General features: G+C 43.8%; 1 protein-coding gene across 1 annotated transcript in view; it reads left to right on the forward strand.

The window, feature by feature from the left end:
- LOC109907880 (semaphorin-3F-like) overlaps positions 1 to 20,090 on the forward strand; it is a 102,355-nt gene that overhangs the window by 49,113 nt on the left and 33,152 nt on the right. Inside the window, exon 2 of the mRNA XM_031794045.1 lies at positions 5,999 to 6,132. Within this exon, the coding sequence (XP_031649905.1) occupies positions 6,030 to 6,132 (103 nt within the window). The 5' untranslated portion in view covers positions 5,999 to 6,029. The remainder of the gene's footprint in view (positions 1 to 5,998; positions 6,133 to 20,090) is intronic.

Here is a 20,090-nt window from a genome sequence, read left to right on the forward strand (position 1 = left end):
GAAGGAGACGCGTTCTGTCTCCTAGAGGTGAACGTACTTTGGTGCAAAGGACCTTGTGCAGATGAAAGGCCGCTCAGCAAGGAAGATGCCACTGTTGCAAAACCGCCATAAAAAGCCAGACTACAGTTTGCAACTGCACATGGGGGCAAAGATCGTACTTTTTGGAGAAATATCCTCTAGTCTGATGAAACAAAAATGGAACTGTTTGACAATTATGACCAATGTTATGTTTGGAGGAAAAAGGGGGAGAGGCTTGCAAGCCGAAGAACACCATTCCAACTTTGAAGCACGGGGGAGGCAGCATCATGTTGTGGGGTTGTTTTGCTGCAGGAGGGACTGGTGCACTTCACAAAATAGATGGCATCATCAGAAGGAAAACTAAGACATCAGTCAGAAGTTAAAGCTTGGTCTTCCAAATGGGTCTTCCAAATGGACAATGACCCCAAGCATACTTCCAAAGGTGTGGCAAAATGGCTTAAGGACAAAGTCAAGGTATTGGAGTGGCTATCACAAAGCCCTGACCTCAATTCTATAGAAAATTTGTGGGCAGAACTGAAAAAGCGTGTGCGAGCAAGGAAGCCTACAAACCTGACTCAGTAACACCAGCTCTGTCAGGAGGAAATGGGCCAAAATTCACCTAAATTATTGTGGGAATCTTGTGGAAGGCTACCCGAAACGTTTGACCCAAGTTAAACAATTTAAAGGCAATGCTACCAAATACTAATTGAGTTTATGTAAACTTCTGACCCACCGGGAATGTGATGAAAGAAATAAAAGCTGAAATAAATCATTCTCTCTACTATTATTCTAACATTTCACATTCTTAAAATAAAGTGGTGATCAGACAGGTAATTTTTACTAGGATTAAATGTCAGGAATTGTGAAAAACTTGGGTGCATGCCAAGGTGTATGTAAACTTCCGACTTCAACTGTACTTAAATAAGATATTTCTGTTTTAAATTTTTAATACATTTACACAAAAAAAAGTTTTCGCTTTGACATTATGGGGTATTGTGTGTAGATTGATAAAGATTTTTTTACAAATTTAGAGTAAGAATGTAACATAACAAAATGTAGAAAAACTGAAGGAGTCTGAATACTTTCCGATTGCACTGTAAGCATGTTGACAGAGAAAAGCAATATTATCATTAAAGGTAACATCTCAGACCCACCGTGTCAACGAACGGCTAAAAGCAGCAAGTGGCCATGTTGTGTAAGTGATCACCTGCTGGGTGACTACGAACGGTGGCTGTTTGCGACGATTCAACATCTGGTCAGAGGTGATTGGACTGCCACCCGCTTCTTTAAACCGTTTGTATTGTGCATCTTTGTATTGTGTCTGAGCTGTTTATGTTACAGTTATGATAACCCGTCATTAACCTTGGGTATATGTGGGGAAATAAAGTACAGCACCCACACCCTAACTTAAACAGACATGATTTACATTCGATTTTGAGGCCTAGTGAGTGTGTGTGTGTGTGATCCTTATTGGTGGTTCTCGTGCTTTTAGACAGTCTCTTAATAAAAGAGTTTCGGGTTTAAAGCAAGACAATGTGGCAGGGATTTGTATTAGCTGCCAGGATTTGGCTGCAGTGTTTAAGAACTCTGTCTCGGAGTGCTCACTTTCCTCATCTCTTTAGGAGCATGTCACTCATGGGTAAGTTCTAGTTGCCCCACTTTCAGGCTTTTTTTACTCCACCACTGTCCCAGTGTCAGGGGAAGGGCACACAGGTCAATAGAGACATCCACTTTGTGCTGCTCCCTGGCTGTCTGATAGCCAATCTATTTTATAAGAAGCCAATCTATTTTATAAGAACCCAATCACAGGAACAGTACATTTCCCTCAATGGAATCATGTGAACCAGGTTGAGTTTTCTGTCTCACTGGTTTTTCTGTATTGTTGTCATTGATTGGCATCATATTTATCTGGGTATCCGTGTTGTAAAGAAGCCCCTGAATGGGAATGACTTGATAAGGCTTTCTACAAAGTTGAACAGTTCAGTGATCGTTTAAGTGGTCTATTCTCACTATGTTAAAGGGGGGCTGAACTTCCTGATTTGGCCACTGTTTCAATTCCCCTCATTTTATTTTTCATTTTTTTATATTCCCCTCATTAGGAATTGATACAGAAAGCGATTTGGGTTTTGGAGGTGTGCTTTGATGTGGGTGTCTCTTGTGTGCGTTCAAATGTGGGAAGCTTTTTTTCTTTCACCAAAACAGTACACAGTTACACTCACTCACCCTTATACAGTGCCTTGCGAAAGTATTCGGCCCCCTTGAACTTTGCGACCTTTTGCCACATTTCAGGCTTCAAACATAAAGATATAAAACTGTATTTTTTTGTGAAGAATCAACAACAAGTGGGACACAATCATGAAGTGGAACGACATTTATTGGATATTTCAAACTTTTTTAACAAATCAAAAACTGAAGAATTGGGCGGGCAAAATTATTCAGCCCCTTTATTTTCAGTGCAGCAAACTCTCTCCAGAAGTTCAGTGAGGATCTCTGAATGATCCAATGTTGACCTAAATGACTAATGATGATAAATACAATCCACCTGTGTGTAATCAAGTCTCCGTATAAATGCACCTGCACTGTGATAGTCTCAGAGGTCCGTTAAAAGCGCAGAGAGCATCATGAAGAACAAGGAACACACCAGGCAGGTCCGAGATACTGTTGTGAAGAAGTTTAAAGCTGGATTTGGATACAAAAAGATTTCCCAAGCTTTAAACATCCCAAGGAGCACTGTGCAAGCGACAATATTGAAATGGAAGGAGTATCAGACCACTGCAAATCTACCAAGACCTGGCCGTCCCTCTAAACTTTCAGCTCATACAAGGAGAAGACTGATCAGAGATGCAGCCAAGAGGCCCATGATCACTCTGGATGAACTGCAGAGATCTACAGCTGAGGTGGGAGACTCTGTCCATAGGACAACAATCAGTCGTATATTGCACAAATCTGGCCTTTATGGAAGAGTGGCAAGAAGAAAGCCATTTCTTAAAGATATCCATAAAAAGTGTCGTTTAAAGTTTGCCACAAGCCACCTGGGAGACACACCAAACATGTGGAAGAAGGTGCTCTGGTCAGATGAAACCAAAATTGAACTTTTTGGCAACAATGCAAAACGTTATGTTTGGCGTAAAAGCAACACAGCTCATCACCCTGAACACACACCATCCCCACTGTCAAACATGGTGGTGGCAGCATCATGGTTTGGGCCTGCTTTTCTTCAGCAGGGACAGGGAAGATGGTTAAAATTGATGGGAAGATGGATGGAGCCAAATACAGGACCATTCTGGAAGAAAACCTGATGGAGTCTGCAAAAGACCTGAGACTGGGACGGAGATTTGTCTTCCAACAAGACAATGATCCAAAACATAAAGCAAAATCTACAATGGAATGGTTCAAAAATAAACATATCCAGGTGTTAGAATGTCCAAGTCAAAGTCCAGACCTGAATCCAATCGAGAATCTGTGGAAAGAACTGAAAACTGCTGTTCACAAATGCTCTCCATCCAACCTCACTGAGCTCGAGCTGTTTTGCAAGGAGGAATGTGAAAAAATGTCAGTCTCTCGATGTGCAAAACTGATAGAGACATACCCCAAGCGACTTACAGCTGTAATCGCAGCAAAAGGTGGCGCTACAAAGTATTAACTTAAGGGGGCTGAATAATTTTGCACGCCCAATCTTTCTGTTTTTGATTTGTTAAAAAAGTTTGAAATATCCAATAAATGTCGTTCCACTTCATGATTGTGTCCCACTTGTTGTTGATTCTTCACAAAAAAATACAGTTTTATATCTTTATGTTTGAAGCCTGAAATGTGGCAAAAGGTCGCAAAGTTCAAGGGGGCCGAATACTTTCGCAAGGCACTGTAGATACGTTGAAACAGTCTAATGAGGTCTTGTGTCTTGAAGTAACCTAGACTAGCTAGCAAGCTAACCAATTTTCTTCAGCCGGCCAGTGTGCTACTGTGGCAAAGTTGGTTTGACCTTGTATAGCCTAACTGTGGGTGGGGCTAGTTAGGGACCTTCAATAAATTACACAATGTAAATGGGACAATATTTTCATATTGCACACCTTTTAGTTGTCTGATTAAATGCTTTCAATATTTGTATTTGAATTTCTACAATTTATAGTTGGTTTGAGTCATAGAAATTTTGAGCTATCGACATTTTAAAATATTGTCCCATGTACATTGTGTAATTTATTGATGATCCCTAACACAGTAGGCTGCTGGGGGGAGGACGGCTCATAACAATGGCTCGAATGGAGTGAATTGAACCACATGGAAACCATGTGTTTGATGAATTCGATACCATTCCATTGGTTCTGTTCTATTACTATGAGCCTGTCCTCCCCAATTAAGGTGCCACCAACCTCCCGTTGTTCCTAACTTGCCCAATAGGAATATCGAATGTCAAACCAAATTGACCATGGGCATTACGATTGGGTCTTGTGTAGCTGCGCTCTGAATTGATGATTACTTGGGTGCTGATGTGAAATGGCTAGCTAGTTAGCAGTGGTGCGCGCTAGTGGCTTTTCAATCGGTGACATCACTTGCTCTGAGACCTTGAAGTAGTGGTTCCCCTTGCTCTATAAGGGCCGCGGCTTTTGGGGAGAGATGGGTAACGATGCTTCGAGGGTGACTGTTGACGTGTGCAGAGCGTCCCTGGTTCGCGCCCAGGTCGGGGCGAGGGGACGGATGTAAAGTCTAAACTGTTACATTGCCAGCTGGAGGCATGTTGGCAGGATTGAAATAAACCCAACACGGGGAAAACTCTAACGGTACCCTTCGTTTCGTAACATACTATTTTTCTTAATTATCTTGCAAGTCTCAGTTTTGGATGAGACTGACTTTATGACCGAAATGATCCTATTTACATTTTGTAGTCAATTTTGACACTAGAGTAAATGTTTTTGACTCATATGATGCCACATGGGCTGTTTTCAAAAGGAGAAGTTTCTTATTCCTGTACGTTCAGTTGCTCTTTAAATAGGATAGCTTTCTTAGGGCGGGTTTCCCAAACACAGTATTAGGCCTTGTCCTGGACAACAACAAAAAACATTCTCAATGAGGAATCTTCACTGACTGTGCTTTTTAGTCCAGGACTTAGCTAAATGTGTGTCAGCGAAACCGGCACTTAATGTTTACTAGTTCCCAATATTTCTGCATCAGATGGTAGTTGTAAGTGCACTCTTTTTTTCTTGTCTTGTTATTGATAGTGTTCATGGAATTAGAATTTGTAGCTATTGACATGCTAATGATATATCTCAGTAATGAGGACATTTTAGTCTTAACTCTGAAAGCTTCGATGCTCACTGACCTGCAAACAGATTATTATCAGGTTCAAGGCTTTTGAGTGGGTGATTTCAATGTGAATGGGACATTTTAGAGGACTGGAAGTTATTTTTAACTTCTCAAAACGACACTTCTGTGCAAGGGATATTTCAGTGGTTGTGGAGGTAGAGATCTTTACGGATCCACCTGTACCCGAATAACCAGGTATGTGTAATTTTAACTGTGCCCATACTGATCCGAACCCGACTGCTGCAGTAGAGAGAGAGATTGTATAATCGCTCACACTCACAGTAGCCTACACACAGCACGGCCTCTGCTAGAGCGTCACCTCTCTCTACCTCCTGTCCCTCGTGCTTTATCACCTCTGGTTAATAAAGTAACAAATAAATTGCTCTTGCTGCTGCTTCCGTCACTCGGCTCTGATTGGAAAGTGTCTGGATCCGACAAGGTCTGTACGGAATGGGTCTAGTTGTCCTAGGGTCCGTTTGGAACTGGTCTCTATGTTTAAAAAATGTATTGATGCGTATCGGGTCCAGATGTAAAAAAAGACCTTGGTCCATTTTGGAATGGCTCTAACATTTTGTACTCGTGAAGGCCTCTATGTCGAAGTCTCTCTAAATGGTTGCAGTGATTTGACGGTTTTAAGTGATGTTCAGTTAATCTGTACTGCTTTTACCTTTCCCCTTTGTAGGACTCCAAAGGTTAACACTGCTGTCATTGCTATGGAGACCACCCAAGCCCTCCTCCTCTTTCTACTGAGTTTATGTGTCTACAGTTGCCATGCCAATGCACGGACTGCTCCCAGAGTGCATTTGTCATACAAAGGTGAGCCTTACCTTACTAATTTTATGTGAGTGTTCAACAGCAACTTAAGACAATTACAGTCAGTGTATTTAACTATGAATGCCCTTTCAGTGTATTTAACTATGAATGCCCTCATTCAATTTGAGTTTTATGTGAGACTTCAGAGCTGAGGTCTTGAGAGCGACATGAATACTTCAATTTCACTTTATTCACCAAAACATAATTATAAAATGAAAGCAAGCACCCTTTGAACACAATGTAATTTAGAACTCCAAACGTTGAAGTGCACTGTTGCCCGATATTGACAATAAAGGCTCTTTCTCATATACACTACCGGTCAGAAGATTTAGAACACTTACTCATTCAGGGGTTTTTCTTTATTTGTACTATTTTCTACATTGTAGCATAATAGGAAATACATCAAAACTATGAAATGACACATGGAATCATGTAGTAACCCAAAAAGTGTTAAACAAATCAAATCAAATTCAAGTGCAGTTGCAAAAACCATCAAGCGCTATGATGAAACTGGCTCTCATGAGGACCGCCACAGGAATGGAAGACCCAGAGTTACCTTTGCTGCGAGGATAAGTTCATTAGAGTTACCAGCCTCAGAAATTGCAGTCCAAATAAATGCTTCATAGAGTTCAAGTAACAGACACATCTCAACATCAACTATTCAGAGGAGAATCAGGCCTTCATGGTCGAATTGCTGCAAAGAAACCACTACTAAAGGACACCAACAATTAGAAGAGACTTGCTTGGGGCAAAAATTCTGTCCTTTGGTCTGATGAGTCCAAATTTGTGATTTTTGTTTCCAACCACTGTGTCTTTGCGAGACACGGTGTGGGTGAACGGATGATCTCCGCATGTGTATTTCCCACCGTAAAGCATGGAGGAGGAGGTGTTATGGTGTGAGGGGTGCTTTGCTGGTGACACTGCCTGTGATATTTAGATTCCAAGGCACACTTAACCAGCATAGCTACCACAGCATTCTGCAGCGATACGCCGTCCCATCTGGTTTGGGCTTAGTGGGACTATCATTTGTTTTTCAACAGGACAATGACCCAACACAACTGCAGGTTGTGTAAGGGCTATTTTACCAAGAAGGAGAGTGATGAGTGCTGCATCAGATGACCTGGCCTCCACAATCCCCCGACCTCAACCAAATTGAGATGGTTTGGGATGAGTCGACAGCAGGAAAAGCAGCCAACAAGTGCTCAGCATATGTGGGAACTCCTTCAAGACTGTTGGAAAAGCATTCCAGGTGAAGATGGTTGAGAGAATGCCAAGAGTGTGCAAAGTTGTCATCAAGGCAAAGGGTGGCTATTTGAAGAATCTCAAATGTAAAATATATTTGGATTTGTTTAATACTTTTTTTTGGGTTACTACATGATTCCATATGTGTTATTTCATAGTTTTGATGTCTTCACTATTATTCTACAATGTAGAACATAGTAAATATCAAGAAAAACCCTTAGTAGGTGTTCTAAAACTTTTGAACGGAAGTGTATACATATACATATATTTTGTTTGTTTCTTTATCTGAACATATCACTCTTCCTTCCTGACGATGTCTTTGTGGAGCTATGTGTGCATGTGTGTGTGCCTGCGTCTCACTCTGAATTTGCTATATGTGATACGAAGGGACACACCTTGCTACCCTCTGTGCAGGGGAGGGGGTACAGGATCTGTTGGCCCTCTGCCAGGGCAGAGGGGGACACTGGTGGTGCCCACATCTCAGGAGGTCTAAGCTCACCATGGAACGCTAGAACCACACAGAATGGAGGGGTGAGGAAGGAAGAGGAGAAATCTGAAGATGGAGAAGGAAAGAGAGTTTGAGATGAGAGCTAGTGACAAAACAGCCATGGAGAGATTCAAATATAGGCTAGAGGGAAAGGGAGCAAGATGTACATTTTGTGGTTATGTAGAGAGCGAGAGAGAGAGTGTGAGGAAGAGAAAGAGTGGTGAGAATGAGAAATGGAGACAGACATGGGTGTGGGTATTGAGAGAGGGAAGAGGAGAGGTGTCACTGTGAAGGAGAGAGCGGTGACAGGATGGTGGGCTGTCCTGGGTTATGTGTGCGTAGGTGACAGTGAAACAGATTCCTCTTCGGAGAGACAGTCTGTCAGAAATAGCCTGCCATTGTTGCTATGTTTAGCTCAGTAAACGCACAGGGAAACCCCCTGAAGAATGCGAGGGCCCAGCTCCAACGACCTGCTTCAACATGCAAGACAGACATGTCTGTTATGCAGAGTGGGGCCTGTCTTCTTGTTCCAGACACACTCTATCAAAGCAGACTGCAGAAGCTACTGCCGTCTCAGTTGGTTTATCCTGCACTGTGTCTGAATCAGTTTAATGACTGTATAGTGGCACAATAAAATTCAAACCCATGATCATGTTCTGAAAACTTGTATTACAGGCAGAGAAGACAAAAACCTCACAGAAAATAATTGAATAATTGGAAGGATGCACCAAATGTTTGTCCAAATTTTAAAGTGCAAATATCCATTTGGAAAACATCCTTTTGTCCGGCAATATTGTCCCGTATCTCCTTAAACCCTTCTACCAACTTGTCTGGTCCACTCTTTGTCCTCCCATTCTGCCTCTGTTGAAACAGAAGCACTAGCAGCATACTTACTCTCTTCTTCATCCTTGGTGTTTGATGGTTTTTCCATCGATCTCTAACACAGACCAGGCTATTTGCAATAGCAGGAACTAAGGAACTTTCCCAGATCTCTCCACAAATGTGAGTAATACTTTAATTGGGAAAGAATAACAACCATTGTGTCAATTAGTGTAAAACGCACCGAGATCTGGGAAGAGGATTTAGCCCTTTGACACGTTGTGTCAAACACTTTCTAAAAATCAAAAGTAATCCGATGATGGGTAGCGAGCCACCATGTTTGTTTTTTCACGTCAACCAAAGATAATAAGAGGAGATGAGTTTGGTCTGTTTGCAGTATACATGTTGAAGGGGGTGTATCTTCTATCATCATTCACTTCCCTTCATTCACTTGCGGAAGTTTACTCGAAACATGAGTGAGCCATCCCTTCACCTCATTTTGTAATAACATCTTTGGTCTGACAGACTTTTACGTGACACCCATAATGCATTGTATAATGTCAACAAACATGGCGCCACACATAGCTGCCAAATAGCTTAGCATTAGCTCATCATAATCAGTACAACCTTCAAAAAAGCATTTTACACCCATCATACGTGTCCATTACAATCTATGCAAGAATCGAAATGCATGATTTATCACCAGTACTTGAAAATGTGAATAAAACATACCCGTTTTCGGAAATTGAGGGAGCAAGATGGCCAAAGGGCTGCCAGTTGCCCAGCCCAGCTTTAATGCACTTGCTTCAACTCATCATTGCATCTTGATATCCAGTGATACAATTTCAGAAAGAATATCTTCTAATTATTTAACTTCAGAACGAGTCAAATCCATCCTATGTAGAGTCCGACCTATGTTTTTTGGGATAAAATTTTTGGGGGGGACAAAACTCAAAGATACCGATATATTTGCCAATATAATGTTTTACAGCGGGTAAATTGAAGTGTAATTTTTTCACACTGAATTCTCATAAATTGCCATCCAAAAAAGCAATTGTCCAATAACTATGCTTCAAATGTTGATTTTATACATTGTGACAACAAGGACACATCATGAGAATGGCAGCAAGTGTTCAGATAAGCATGAGATTCCTTTTTTTCACCCTATTTGTTCAAAATTGGTTATCGGTGGAATTATCGTTCGATACCGATGTAGCAGGAAAAGGACAATATCACACGATAAAATTGGCAAACCGATATCGGCCCGGGCTCTAATCCGATGATATCACTTCAGAAAGAGTAACATCAATCCTATGATATCACTTCAGAAAGAGTAACATCAACCCTATGATATCACTTCAGAAAGAGTAACATCAACCCTATGATATCACTTTAGAAAGAGTAACATCAACCCTATGATATCACTTCAGAAAGAGTAACATCAACCCTATGATATCACTTCAGAAAGAGTAACATCAACCCTATGATATCACTTCAGAAAGAGTAACATCAACCCTATGATATCACTTTAGAAAGAGTAACATCAACCCTATGATATCACTTCAGAAAGAGTAACATCAACCCTATGATATCACTCCAGAAAGAGCTAAATCCAATCATTTCAGAAAAATATGAAATACTTTACGCTTCCCTTTGCATAGTCGTTGCATTTTCTAGCCTGGTAGCTAGCTGTGCTATTCCCACAACATTCTTGCAGAAAATCCATTATAAGATGATCATATCTTAGTGTAATGGGGTGTATGGCTATAGGATAGATTACATTACAGTCAATTCTGCTTAATAAGATGTATATATAAAAGAACCAAATAAATGTAGAGGCCAAAAAATGTGGGACAACTTAGCTTACTTTGCTTGTAGAAATTTAATTTGTCATAAGAATCAAAAAATGATTCAGTACGTATGTGATTCTGATTGTATTTACTAACCCCAGTTCAGGCTCTCAGGGAATGGATTACATTAGCTGGCTCCTCTGTTTTAAGAGTGGGCTTTTTATTATCAACTTAAATCTATAGCTTCAGTATAATGGCAATTTGTGCAGTGTTTTGAGTTCAAGATATATTGTATGAGTTAATGCATTACACTATTTCTAGATGGGAAAGTATGCAAATGTCCCAAATAGTTATATTCAGTAATGCTCTATTTGGAAATAAAATGTTCATTGGAACATTGATGGATAGAAAGCCGGCAGACACTCAAGGTCCAGCGGCTGAGAACCAAGTATTGCCTGATTTACATTTCTTTCCCTTGAATGTTTGTGGGACTCTGGACAAAAGGCCCAAATGAGTACTTGACCGGCCCAGCTTTGTAAAAAGTCAACCCCTTGAAGGACCCTTGTGGCAATAACAGTCTCTGTCTAAAGAGCTGGCCACCTGCCAGCACTTGGCTAACTGACATTAAAACAGTTTCAAGTGCTTCTAATGATTGAAAACTAAGGGACCCCTGTCAGGGGGGCCAGTGGTACGCTGTTGAGACAGTCATTAGCAATAGGGAACACACCAGAAATCAGATAAAGAACGTTTCCACAAGGAGCCCCTATATGCCTGGAAGCTGATAAGTGCCTAGTGGCCAGACTAGTACCAGGTATAGCATGAGACCCCTATGGATAGTCTAGATCAGCTATCTGGCATGTCCAAAAACATTATCTGTAAGACTCACTCACTCACTCACTGACTCTTCGCTAGCTCTTAGGATTGTACCACCTATGGCTGTAAAGGTCATGGAATTTTGGATGATGGTAAATTGGCCAGACAAAATATTTTGGGGGATGCACATTTTCTCCTTTCCTCTGCTCCTGACTGCATGTGCTGCCATATGAATAGAACAGGCGACCCCATTCAAGTCAATGGTGGCATAATGGGTGGGGACTGGCAGCCATTGCGAGTGTATCCATAGGCGCAAAGCAGGAAGTAAGAGCAGGAAGTAAATGCAGTACACGTACCCATCAGTATGTGATGTGATTTGTTGATTCAACTCAACTGGCATACAAAAATAAATTCCATTGAATTAGATTTTTTATCTTTATTTAACTAGGCAAGTCAGTTAAGAACAAATTCTTATTTTCAATGACGGCCTAGGAACAGTGGGTTAACTGCCTGTTCAGGGGCAGAATGACAGATTTGTACCTTGTCAGCTCGGGGGTTTGAACTTGCAACCTTGTGGTTACTAGCCTCCTGGGAGGCTGCTGCCAGCGGGCACCTGACAGTATCCCTAATATCAGGTGATGGATGCTGACGTATCTCGCCTTCCCCAAGCGGGCGACCAGTTCGTCCACCCAGGGCATGGGGTATGCGTCAACTTTATTGACCTCGGTCAGGCCCCGGAAGTCGTTGCAGACGGTTCCGGCCAGTTTCGGTACCGGGACTATAGGGCTAGACCACTCACTGTGGGACTCCTCCAGCACCCCTATCTCTAGCATTGTTGTCAATTCCCACTGGACCACCGCCCTCCGGGCTTCTGGTATCCGGTATGGCTGTTTACACACTTTTTCTGCCGGATGTGTGTGGAAATCTCGCTATGACCTCTGACAAAGCGTCAATACAGGACTGAAATCGAATCATACTACACCGGCCCCGACGCTTGTTGGTTGTGGTTGGGCTTGCAAACTATTACAGACTATGAAGGAAAGGACAGCCACGAGCTGCCCAGTAACACAAGCCTTCCAGACGAGTTAAATTACTTCTATGCTCGCTTCGAGCTGTTCCGTACGACTTTGATCACGCTCTCCGTTGCCGATGTGAGTAAAACCTTTAAACAGGTCAACATTCACAAGGCCGCAGGACCAGACAGAAAACCAGAATGTGTACTCTGAGCATGCACTGACCAACTGGCAAGTGTCTTCACTGACATTTTTAACCTCTCCCTGTCTGAGTCTGTAATACCAACATATTTCAAGCAGACCACCATAGTCCCTGTGCCCAAGAACACTAAGGTAACCTGCCTAAATGACTACCGATCCGTAGCACTCACGTCTGTAGCCATGAAGTGCTTTGAAAGGCTGGTCATGGCTCACATCAACACCATTATCCCAGAAACCCAAGACCCACTCTAATTTGCATACCGCCCCAACTGATCTACAGATTATGTCATCTCCACATTGCCCTTTCACACCTGGACAAAAGGAACACCTATGTGAGAATGCTATTCATTGACTCCAGCTCAGCGTTCAACACCATAGTGCCCTCAAAGCACATCACAAAGCTAAGGACCCTGGGACTAAGCACCTCCCTCTGCAACTGGATCCTGGACTTCCTAACGAGCCACCGCATGTGGTAAGGGTAGGTAACAACACATCCGCCACGCAATCCTCAACACGGGGACCCCTCAGAGGTGCGTGCTCAGTCCCCTCCTGTACTCCCTGTTCACTCATGGCCACACGGCCAGTCATGATTCCAACACCATCATTAAGTTTGCCAATGACACAACCGTGGTAGGCCTGATCACCGACAACGATGTGACAGCCTATAGGGAGGAGGTCAGAGACCTGGCCGTGTGGTGCCAGGACAGCATCCTCTCCCTCAATGTGATCAAGACAAAGGAAATGATTGTGGACTACAGGAAAAGGAGGACCAAGCACGGCCCCATTCTCATCGAAGGGGCTGTAGTGGAGCAGGTTAACCTCACTAGGGTGAGAGGCAGCATTCGGAATTTTGGATGAAAAGTGTGCCCAAAGTAAACTGCCTGCTACTCGGGCCCAGAAGCTACGATATGCATATAATTGGTAGATATGGATAGAAAACACAGTTTTCACAAACTGTTAAAATAATGTCTGTGAGTATAACAGAACTGATATGGCAGGCTAAAACCTGAGGAAAATCCATCCATGAAGTGCTTTTATTTAGAAATTGTGTTTTTCCATTGAAAGCCTATCCACCATACAAAGAATTATGACGCAGTTCACGATCCCTATGGCTTCTTCTACATGTGGCCAGTCTTTAGGCATTGTTTCAGGCTTTTAACTCTGAAAAATGAGGGAGAAACACCACGCTCAATGAGTGGACAGTGGAAATTTCCAGACATGAGTCCAGCGCATGACCGGGAGTGCACATTTCTTGTTTTTCTTTTCTATTTCACAAAGCTTTTGTCCGGTTGAAATATGATCGATTATTTATGACAAAAACAACCTCCGGTTTGATTATAAATATCGTTTGACATGTTTCTACGAACTTTTATGGTACTTTTTAGATTTTTCGTCAGTCTGTTGTGACCACGCTTTGTTCCAATGGTTTACTGAACAAAACGCACCAACAAAACTGAGGTTTTTGAATATAAAGAGGGACTTGATCGAACAAAACAAACATTTATTGTGTAACATGGAGTCTTGGGAGTGCAATCATATGAAGATCATCAAAGGTAAGTGATACATTTTAACGCTATTTCTGACTTTTGTTACTCCTCTTCTTGGCTGCTAACTATTTGTAATGATTTGTCTGCTGGGCGCTGTTCTCAGATAATCGCATGGTTTGCTTTTGCCGTAAAGTCTTTTTGAAATCTGACACCGTGGTTGGATTACAAGAAGTTAATCTTTAAAAAGATGTATAACACTTGTATGTTTCATGAATTGTTACATCTGAATTGAATTGAAACTGAAAACTGAACTGAAATTAATTGTTATAATGAGTATTTCTGTTTTTGAATTTGGCTTCTGCAATTTCACTGGAGTTGGCCAGGTGGGACGGTAGCATCCCACACCCCCTAGAGAGGTTAAGGGCTTGTAAGTAAGCATTTCACTGTAAGGTGAAATGTATTTGGCGCATGTGACAAATACAATTTGATTTGATATAATGTTCCACGAGATCCTTTCCTCCCGGCTCCTCGGAGAACACGGCCGTATTCCGCTGGACCAACTGTCGGAGCGCTTGTCGTTTGGTCAGGCTTGGGTCTTCCCCCATGGAAACTTTGACAGAGGGTGGGTTCTGTTGTGGCCGGTTCCACGTTGCACACAGCACCTCTCGTGTGTGCCACCTCTTCACTAGATTCACATGGTAAAGCTGAAGAAGTTTTCTGCCCCGGTTGGTGGACACAATATTTGATGTCGCCTACCCACTCAACGATGTCGTAGGGCCTATACCATGTAGCCAGGTGTTTGCTCTCCATGGTGGGGATCAGCACCAGTACCTTTTTCATTGCGCCTGGGCCATGTGCTCTCTCACCACTGGCCAAATCGACTTCATCCTCTCCCTCATCTTCTCCACATTTTCCACCACGCTGTGAAGGGGGATCGGTTGGTTCTCCCAGACCTCTTTGGCTAGGTCCAGCAGTCTGTGGGTGCCGACGGCCATTCAAGAGGGGGAGAACCCAGTGGACGCTTGGGGTACCTCGAACTCCGAGAACATCAGGTGCGGCAGCAGCTGGTCCCAGCTCCTCCCATCTCGCTCACTGACCTTTTTCAGCATCTGCTTTAGGGTCTTATTGAAGCGTTCAACTAGACCGTCTGTTTGTGCATGGTACACACTGGTCCTCACCTGTTTAATCTGTAAAAGATTGCAGGCACCGCTTTCTTTACATGAGACATGAATGGGGTGCCCTGCTCCGTCAAGATTTCCCGCGGGATACCCACCCGGCTGAATAGATGGAAGACCTTCCGTGCAATACTTTTTGCTGCCTCCATGTGTAATGGGATCGCCTCCGAATTCCAGGTGGCGTAATCCACGATTACCAGGATGTATTGGTGTCCCCTCATGGTCTTCACCAACGGACCCACCAGATCCATCACCACCAGCTCAAACAGCATCCCTATAATGGGCAAGGGAACCAAAGGGTTTCTGTAATGTGCCCTCCGGGCTGTGATCTGGCACTCCAGGCAGGTACAACAGTAGTCCTCCACGGTGCGCTTGAATCCGGGCCAGTGGAACCGATTTTCCTATCCGCTCCCTGGTTTTCTCCATCCCCAGGTGTGCCGCGAGCAGGTGGGGGTGGGCGAGCTGCAAGACAGAACTAACATACTGGGTGGGTATGAGTAACAAATCTTTCGTCTCCCCGTTGTGCTTTACTACCTGATACAACAAATTATGCTTGATGGCGAAGTATGGGTAGCGACACTCACTTACCCCGGGTAACAGCGTGCTGTCCACCTTGATCACCTGGCTCCTCGCGTTCGAGAGGTTGGGGTCCTCTAACTGAGCCGTCCAAAACTGGCCTGTGAGGATTCCCGTGTCAGACGGCCCCGTCTGGTGCCTCCACCTCCATAAAGGGGAGCCTGCGGTCCTCCACGGACGATGGCTCGCTTCCCGGCGCAGGGTCGTCTCCCTCCTCCTGGTCCAACTTGGGCCCAGTGGACATCTCTCGCAGCGGGGCATGGGTTGCGCAGGTAACAGTCCATTTTCCTCTCCTTCCTACCTCGTGCACGCACCTCCCCAGGTCCCTCCTCCACAGTGCCTAGAAGAGAGGGCAAGCTCTACAGAGGAGAATGGGCACGGGCAGGTTAGCAATGGCCCCCACGCGCATCTGGCACTCCCCCCTTGGGGTGGTTATCCACACCGGCACAGTTGGGAACCGCTTTCTGTCCCCAGGATACCATCCCCCAGTTCGTCTTTACCCTCTTGTGTGAGCCACTGCAGTTAGGCCAGGGTCAGAGCGCTGGTGTCGACACCATCAATTCGTACTGGAACCATCGAAGGGGCCATCTCGGTGTGCGCCGGCTCACCACACTCATAGCAGCTCCTCTGATCTGGGTCTAGCAGCGGACATCATCGTCGGTTCGGGTCACCCTCCTGCTTCACGGCTGGTTCTGTCCGGGCCCCCTTCAGTCCCTCACCTCTCTCAGTGCATTTCTTCGCCCTTCACGCATCCATTCTCTCTGCCAAAGCCCCTTTCAGCAGATGCTGGGTGTTCTGGTGGGTTTCCACCATGGTCAGCAAATCCTCCAGGCTTTGGGGGCTCTGCATGCTTGCCGCCTTCTTCATCTCATAGGGGAGGGCCCGAAGGTACCGTTCCAGGACGACCTTATCGATTATCAGGAGGGACATAGCCAGCCCTTGGTAAGGCGCACCAGGTCGCTCATCTGAGTGCGGGGAGAGATGGTGGAGTCAAAGGCCCAGTTGTGGACCAGTTGTGCATGGCGTGCGAGGCTGAATCCATAATGGCTCAGGATCTCACATTGAGTCCCTCATAATTTGCTGCCTGGTCAGCGTTCAAGTGAAAGTAGGCTTTCTGGGCCTTCCCGGAGAGGTAGGGTGCCAAAAGGCTGGCTCACTTGGGCTTGGGCCATCCTTCCCTCTGCGCCGTCCTCTTGAAGGTGCACAAATAGGTATCCACATCATCTTACTCCATTAGCTTGACCAGGAACTGATTCGGGCTAGACTCCTGAGCCATACCACCTTTCAACTGGGCTACCTCTGCTACCAGTCTGAGCTTTTGTTGGCACTGCTCCTCCAGCGCATGCTGCTGGAGAGCCTGTAGCTTCCGCTGGCTGATGATAAACTGAGCCACCAGTTCTTCCATGGTAATCTCTGTACGCTTGACCCCACAGCACCCAAAGCTACTGAGTTGCCCATATTCTCCATGGGGTGTTGGGTTGAGCACACAGAGATGGACACAGAGACAGGAAGGTTGTAGTCAGAAAACACAACTTTACTAGGCAACAAAAATAAACATAACAACAAAATAACTTAAGGTTGGCTCGGTCCTTCTTCTCATTTAGGCTCCGTGCCTCCGGGAGCTTCATTCCCCTCTGTAGGCTCACTCTTTGCCTCTCTCTCTTTCTCCCTCGCGGTGTGCCATAGTGCTCCCTTTATGTGGCTTACACGGCTGGTTGGCAGTCTCCCCTAATTACCCCTACTTGGTGCCATCAGCGTCGGGTTGCCCAGCCCGGGTACTCCCAGCAGAGGGAGCCAACTTTGCGTCACGTACCTTCTTATCACCAATCCCTGGGGTAGATCTCCAGGGATACCGCAACATTTATTCCATTTTCATGATGGCCAGGTTCCAGGCTGATGTGGTGTTGAGTCCCAAGTTGTGTAGGTCGTCCTCCAACTGGTTGGATCACCTGGCTCGTGTCTTCCTCTTGAGCGTGGACAGTTGGGAGATGGCTCATGATCTCGAGGGTAAGATGTAAAATGTCCATGAGCTCGGCCAAGATTGCTATGTCGTCCGAATAGTCCAGGTCAAAGAAGCTGAGGCTCCCATAGCCGGTCCCACATTATACTTTGGGCGACAGTCCTTAGGTGAGACCTCTATGGATGATCCAAAAAAGGTTTAAAAAAAAAGATCTCATTCTAAATTCTAATTAAATAATACACTTGGAAAACTCATCAGATTCATTAAGTTGTTTCCATAGAAATGAGAACACAAACACTTCTGGCAAACTTTATTATAAGCAAGAAAGTAAACAATAACAATAGCCATTTAGGCCTTCATTGGATATAGAGCAGAGGTGGGACCAAGTCATTGTTTTACAAGTCACAAGTAAGTCTCAAGTCTTAGCACTCAAGCCCCAAGTCAAGATAGGCAAGTCCGAGTCAAGTCTCAAGTCAAGACCGTCAAGTCTCAAGTCCTAAACTTTGAGTTTCGAGTCCTAAACAAGTCAAATGTAATGCCATTTCATATAAGAGAAATAGTTAGTATATTACATTTACGCAAATCATGAATGCTTTTAAAAATATCTAGATATTTATTACTTTCCAAATAAACTTTATATTTCCATGGAAATACATGGGTAGCCATGAGAAAGACCCCCACCCCCACACTTTTTCTCTCTCTCTCTCGCTTTGTGACAGCAGGAGAGGCGTGGTAGGCTGGGTCGGGTCGTGTCGGGTGGTTGCATAGAAATACATCACCTACAACAGCCTTTGCCGTGTAGAATAGAGAATCGACTACAGATCTATATATTGCATATATATCTATATAACTGTAACTGAATGCGGTGCCTCAGATGAAATAAGCCTCAGTTCTTCATTCATTATCAATGGAGAAAGCTCAAAACTGCGGAGGACAGCAGAGAGGGGGATTGTGGGATTTGTGTGAAGCATAAACACAGAGGTTCAAGCACTCGCCGTAATCAGCAGGTTAGGAAGAGTACACAACCATTCTAGGAGGCACTCTGCCACAAATGTGCTCATTTGATATTTTCCAGCTCCACATAGCGTGGTGGCGAGTCTATCTGCAAGTCTAATCTAGACAAGCAGTGAGGAGCGCACGTAAGAATACAGGCTCCAGACATCACAAGTCAGAAAAAAGAAACTCATGAAACAAGTTACACACACTCATAAACACACAACCTCGTGTGATGGATAGCTGTCGGTTATAGTAGCCACGATTTACCTTTCTTTGTGCAGCTTCAAATGTCGAAAAATGTTGGAAATTGTTGCGCCTCCGTCTGTAATTTTCTTCCCGCATGTTTTGCAAGTTGCAATCCGTTTTTTGTTGATACAGTGTTGTTTTTATATCTAAAAATAATAATTTGGGGTATCATCATTCCAAGGGCTCCATCTGAATTCACCCACCGACGTTCCTCTGCACTGCCACGCACAATTTGATTGGCTGCTGTCCGATTCAAACTGTAATCCGTTAAATGAAGAGTTGATGCCCCTGCACACTTTTTTTAATAGCATCATTTTTTATATTTGGGCTTGGGGAGGGTATCAAGTCAAGTCACGAGTCATTGGTGTTAAAGTCAAAGTCCAGTTGCAAGTCATCATATTTGTGACTCGAGTCTGACTCGAGTCCAAGTCATGTGACTCGAGTCCACATCTCTGGTATAGAGCCTACTAAACTACTGCAAAGTTTGATTGACAGACAACTTTGTATAAAAAAGCGAACAATAATAATAGGTAACATAATGTGGTTACCTAATGGCTGTAATATTAGAGAATTTGACATTACTTCTGTAAGTGCAAATACAGTACAGTGAAAAAGTATTTGTCCCCTCTGATTTTCTCTATTTTTACAAATAACGATGTCATCCAAAAAGTTGACTCAAGTTTGCCAAAAAGCCCCTGGTAGCGCCTGGGTGATTATCAAGGCTCTTGGAAGAATGTTCTATGGACAGGTGATTCAAAGGTATAACTTTTTGGACTACAGGAAGTGTTTGGTTGGAGTCATTGCAGCTAAAGGTGACACAACCAGTTATTGAGAGTAAGGGGGCAATTACTTTTTCACACAGGGGCATTGGGTGTTGCATAACTTTGTTTATGAAATAAATGACATGTATGTAGTTGTTGTGTTATTTGTTCACTCAGGTTCCCTTTATCTAATATTATGTTGAAGATCTGATAACATTCAGTATAAAAAATATGCAAAAGCAGAGAACTTGAAAGGGGGCAAATAATCTTTCAAGGCACTGTTGATGACTAGGATGGGCACCATGGGCCCAGTTTAATTAACTGTATTTGTGGGCAGTCCTGATTCTTATAGCAATGTTACAAGTGGAAAATGTGACCATGTTTTGTGCCTCACT

This window comes from Oncorhynchus kisutch, linkage group LG17 (genome assembly GCF_002021735.2).
Source record: "Oncorhynchus kisutch isolate 150728-3 linkage group LG17, Okis_V2, whole genome shotgun sequence".
In the NCBI taxonomy this organism is placed as follows: domain Eukaryota; kingdom Metazoa; phylum Chordata; class Actinopteri; order Salmoniformes; family Salmonidae; genus Oncorhynchus; species Oncorhynchus kisutch.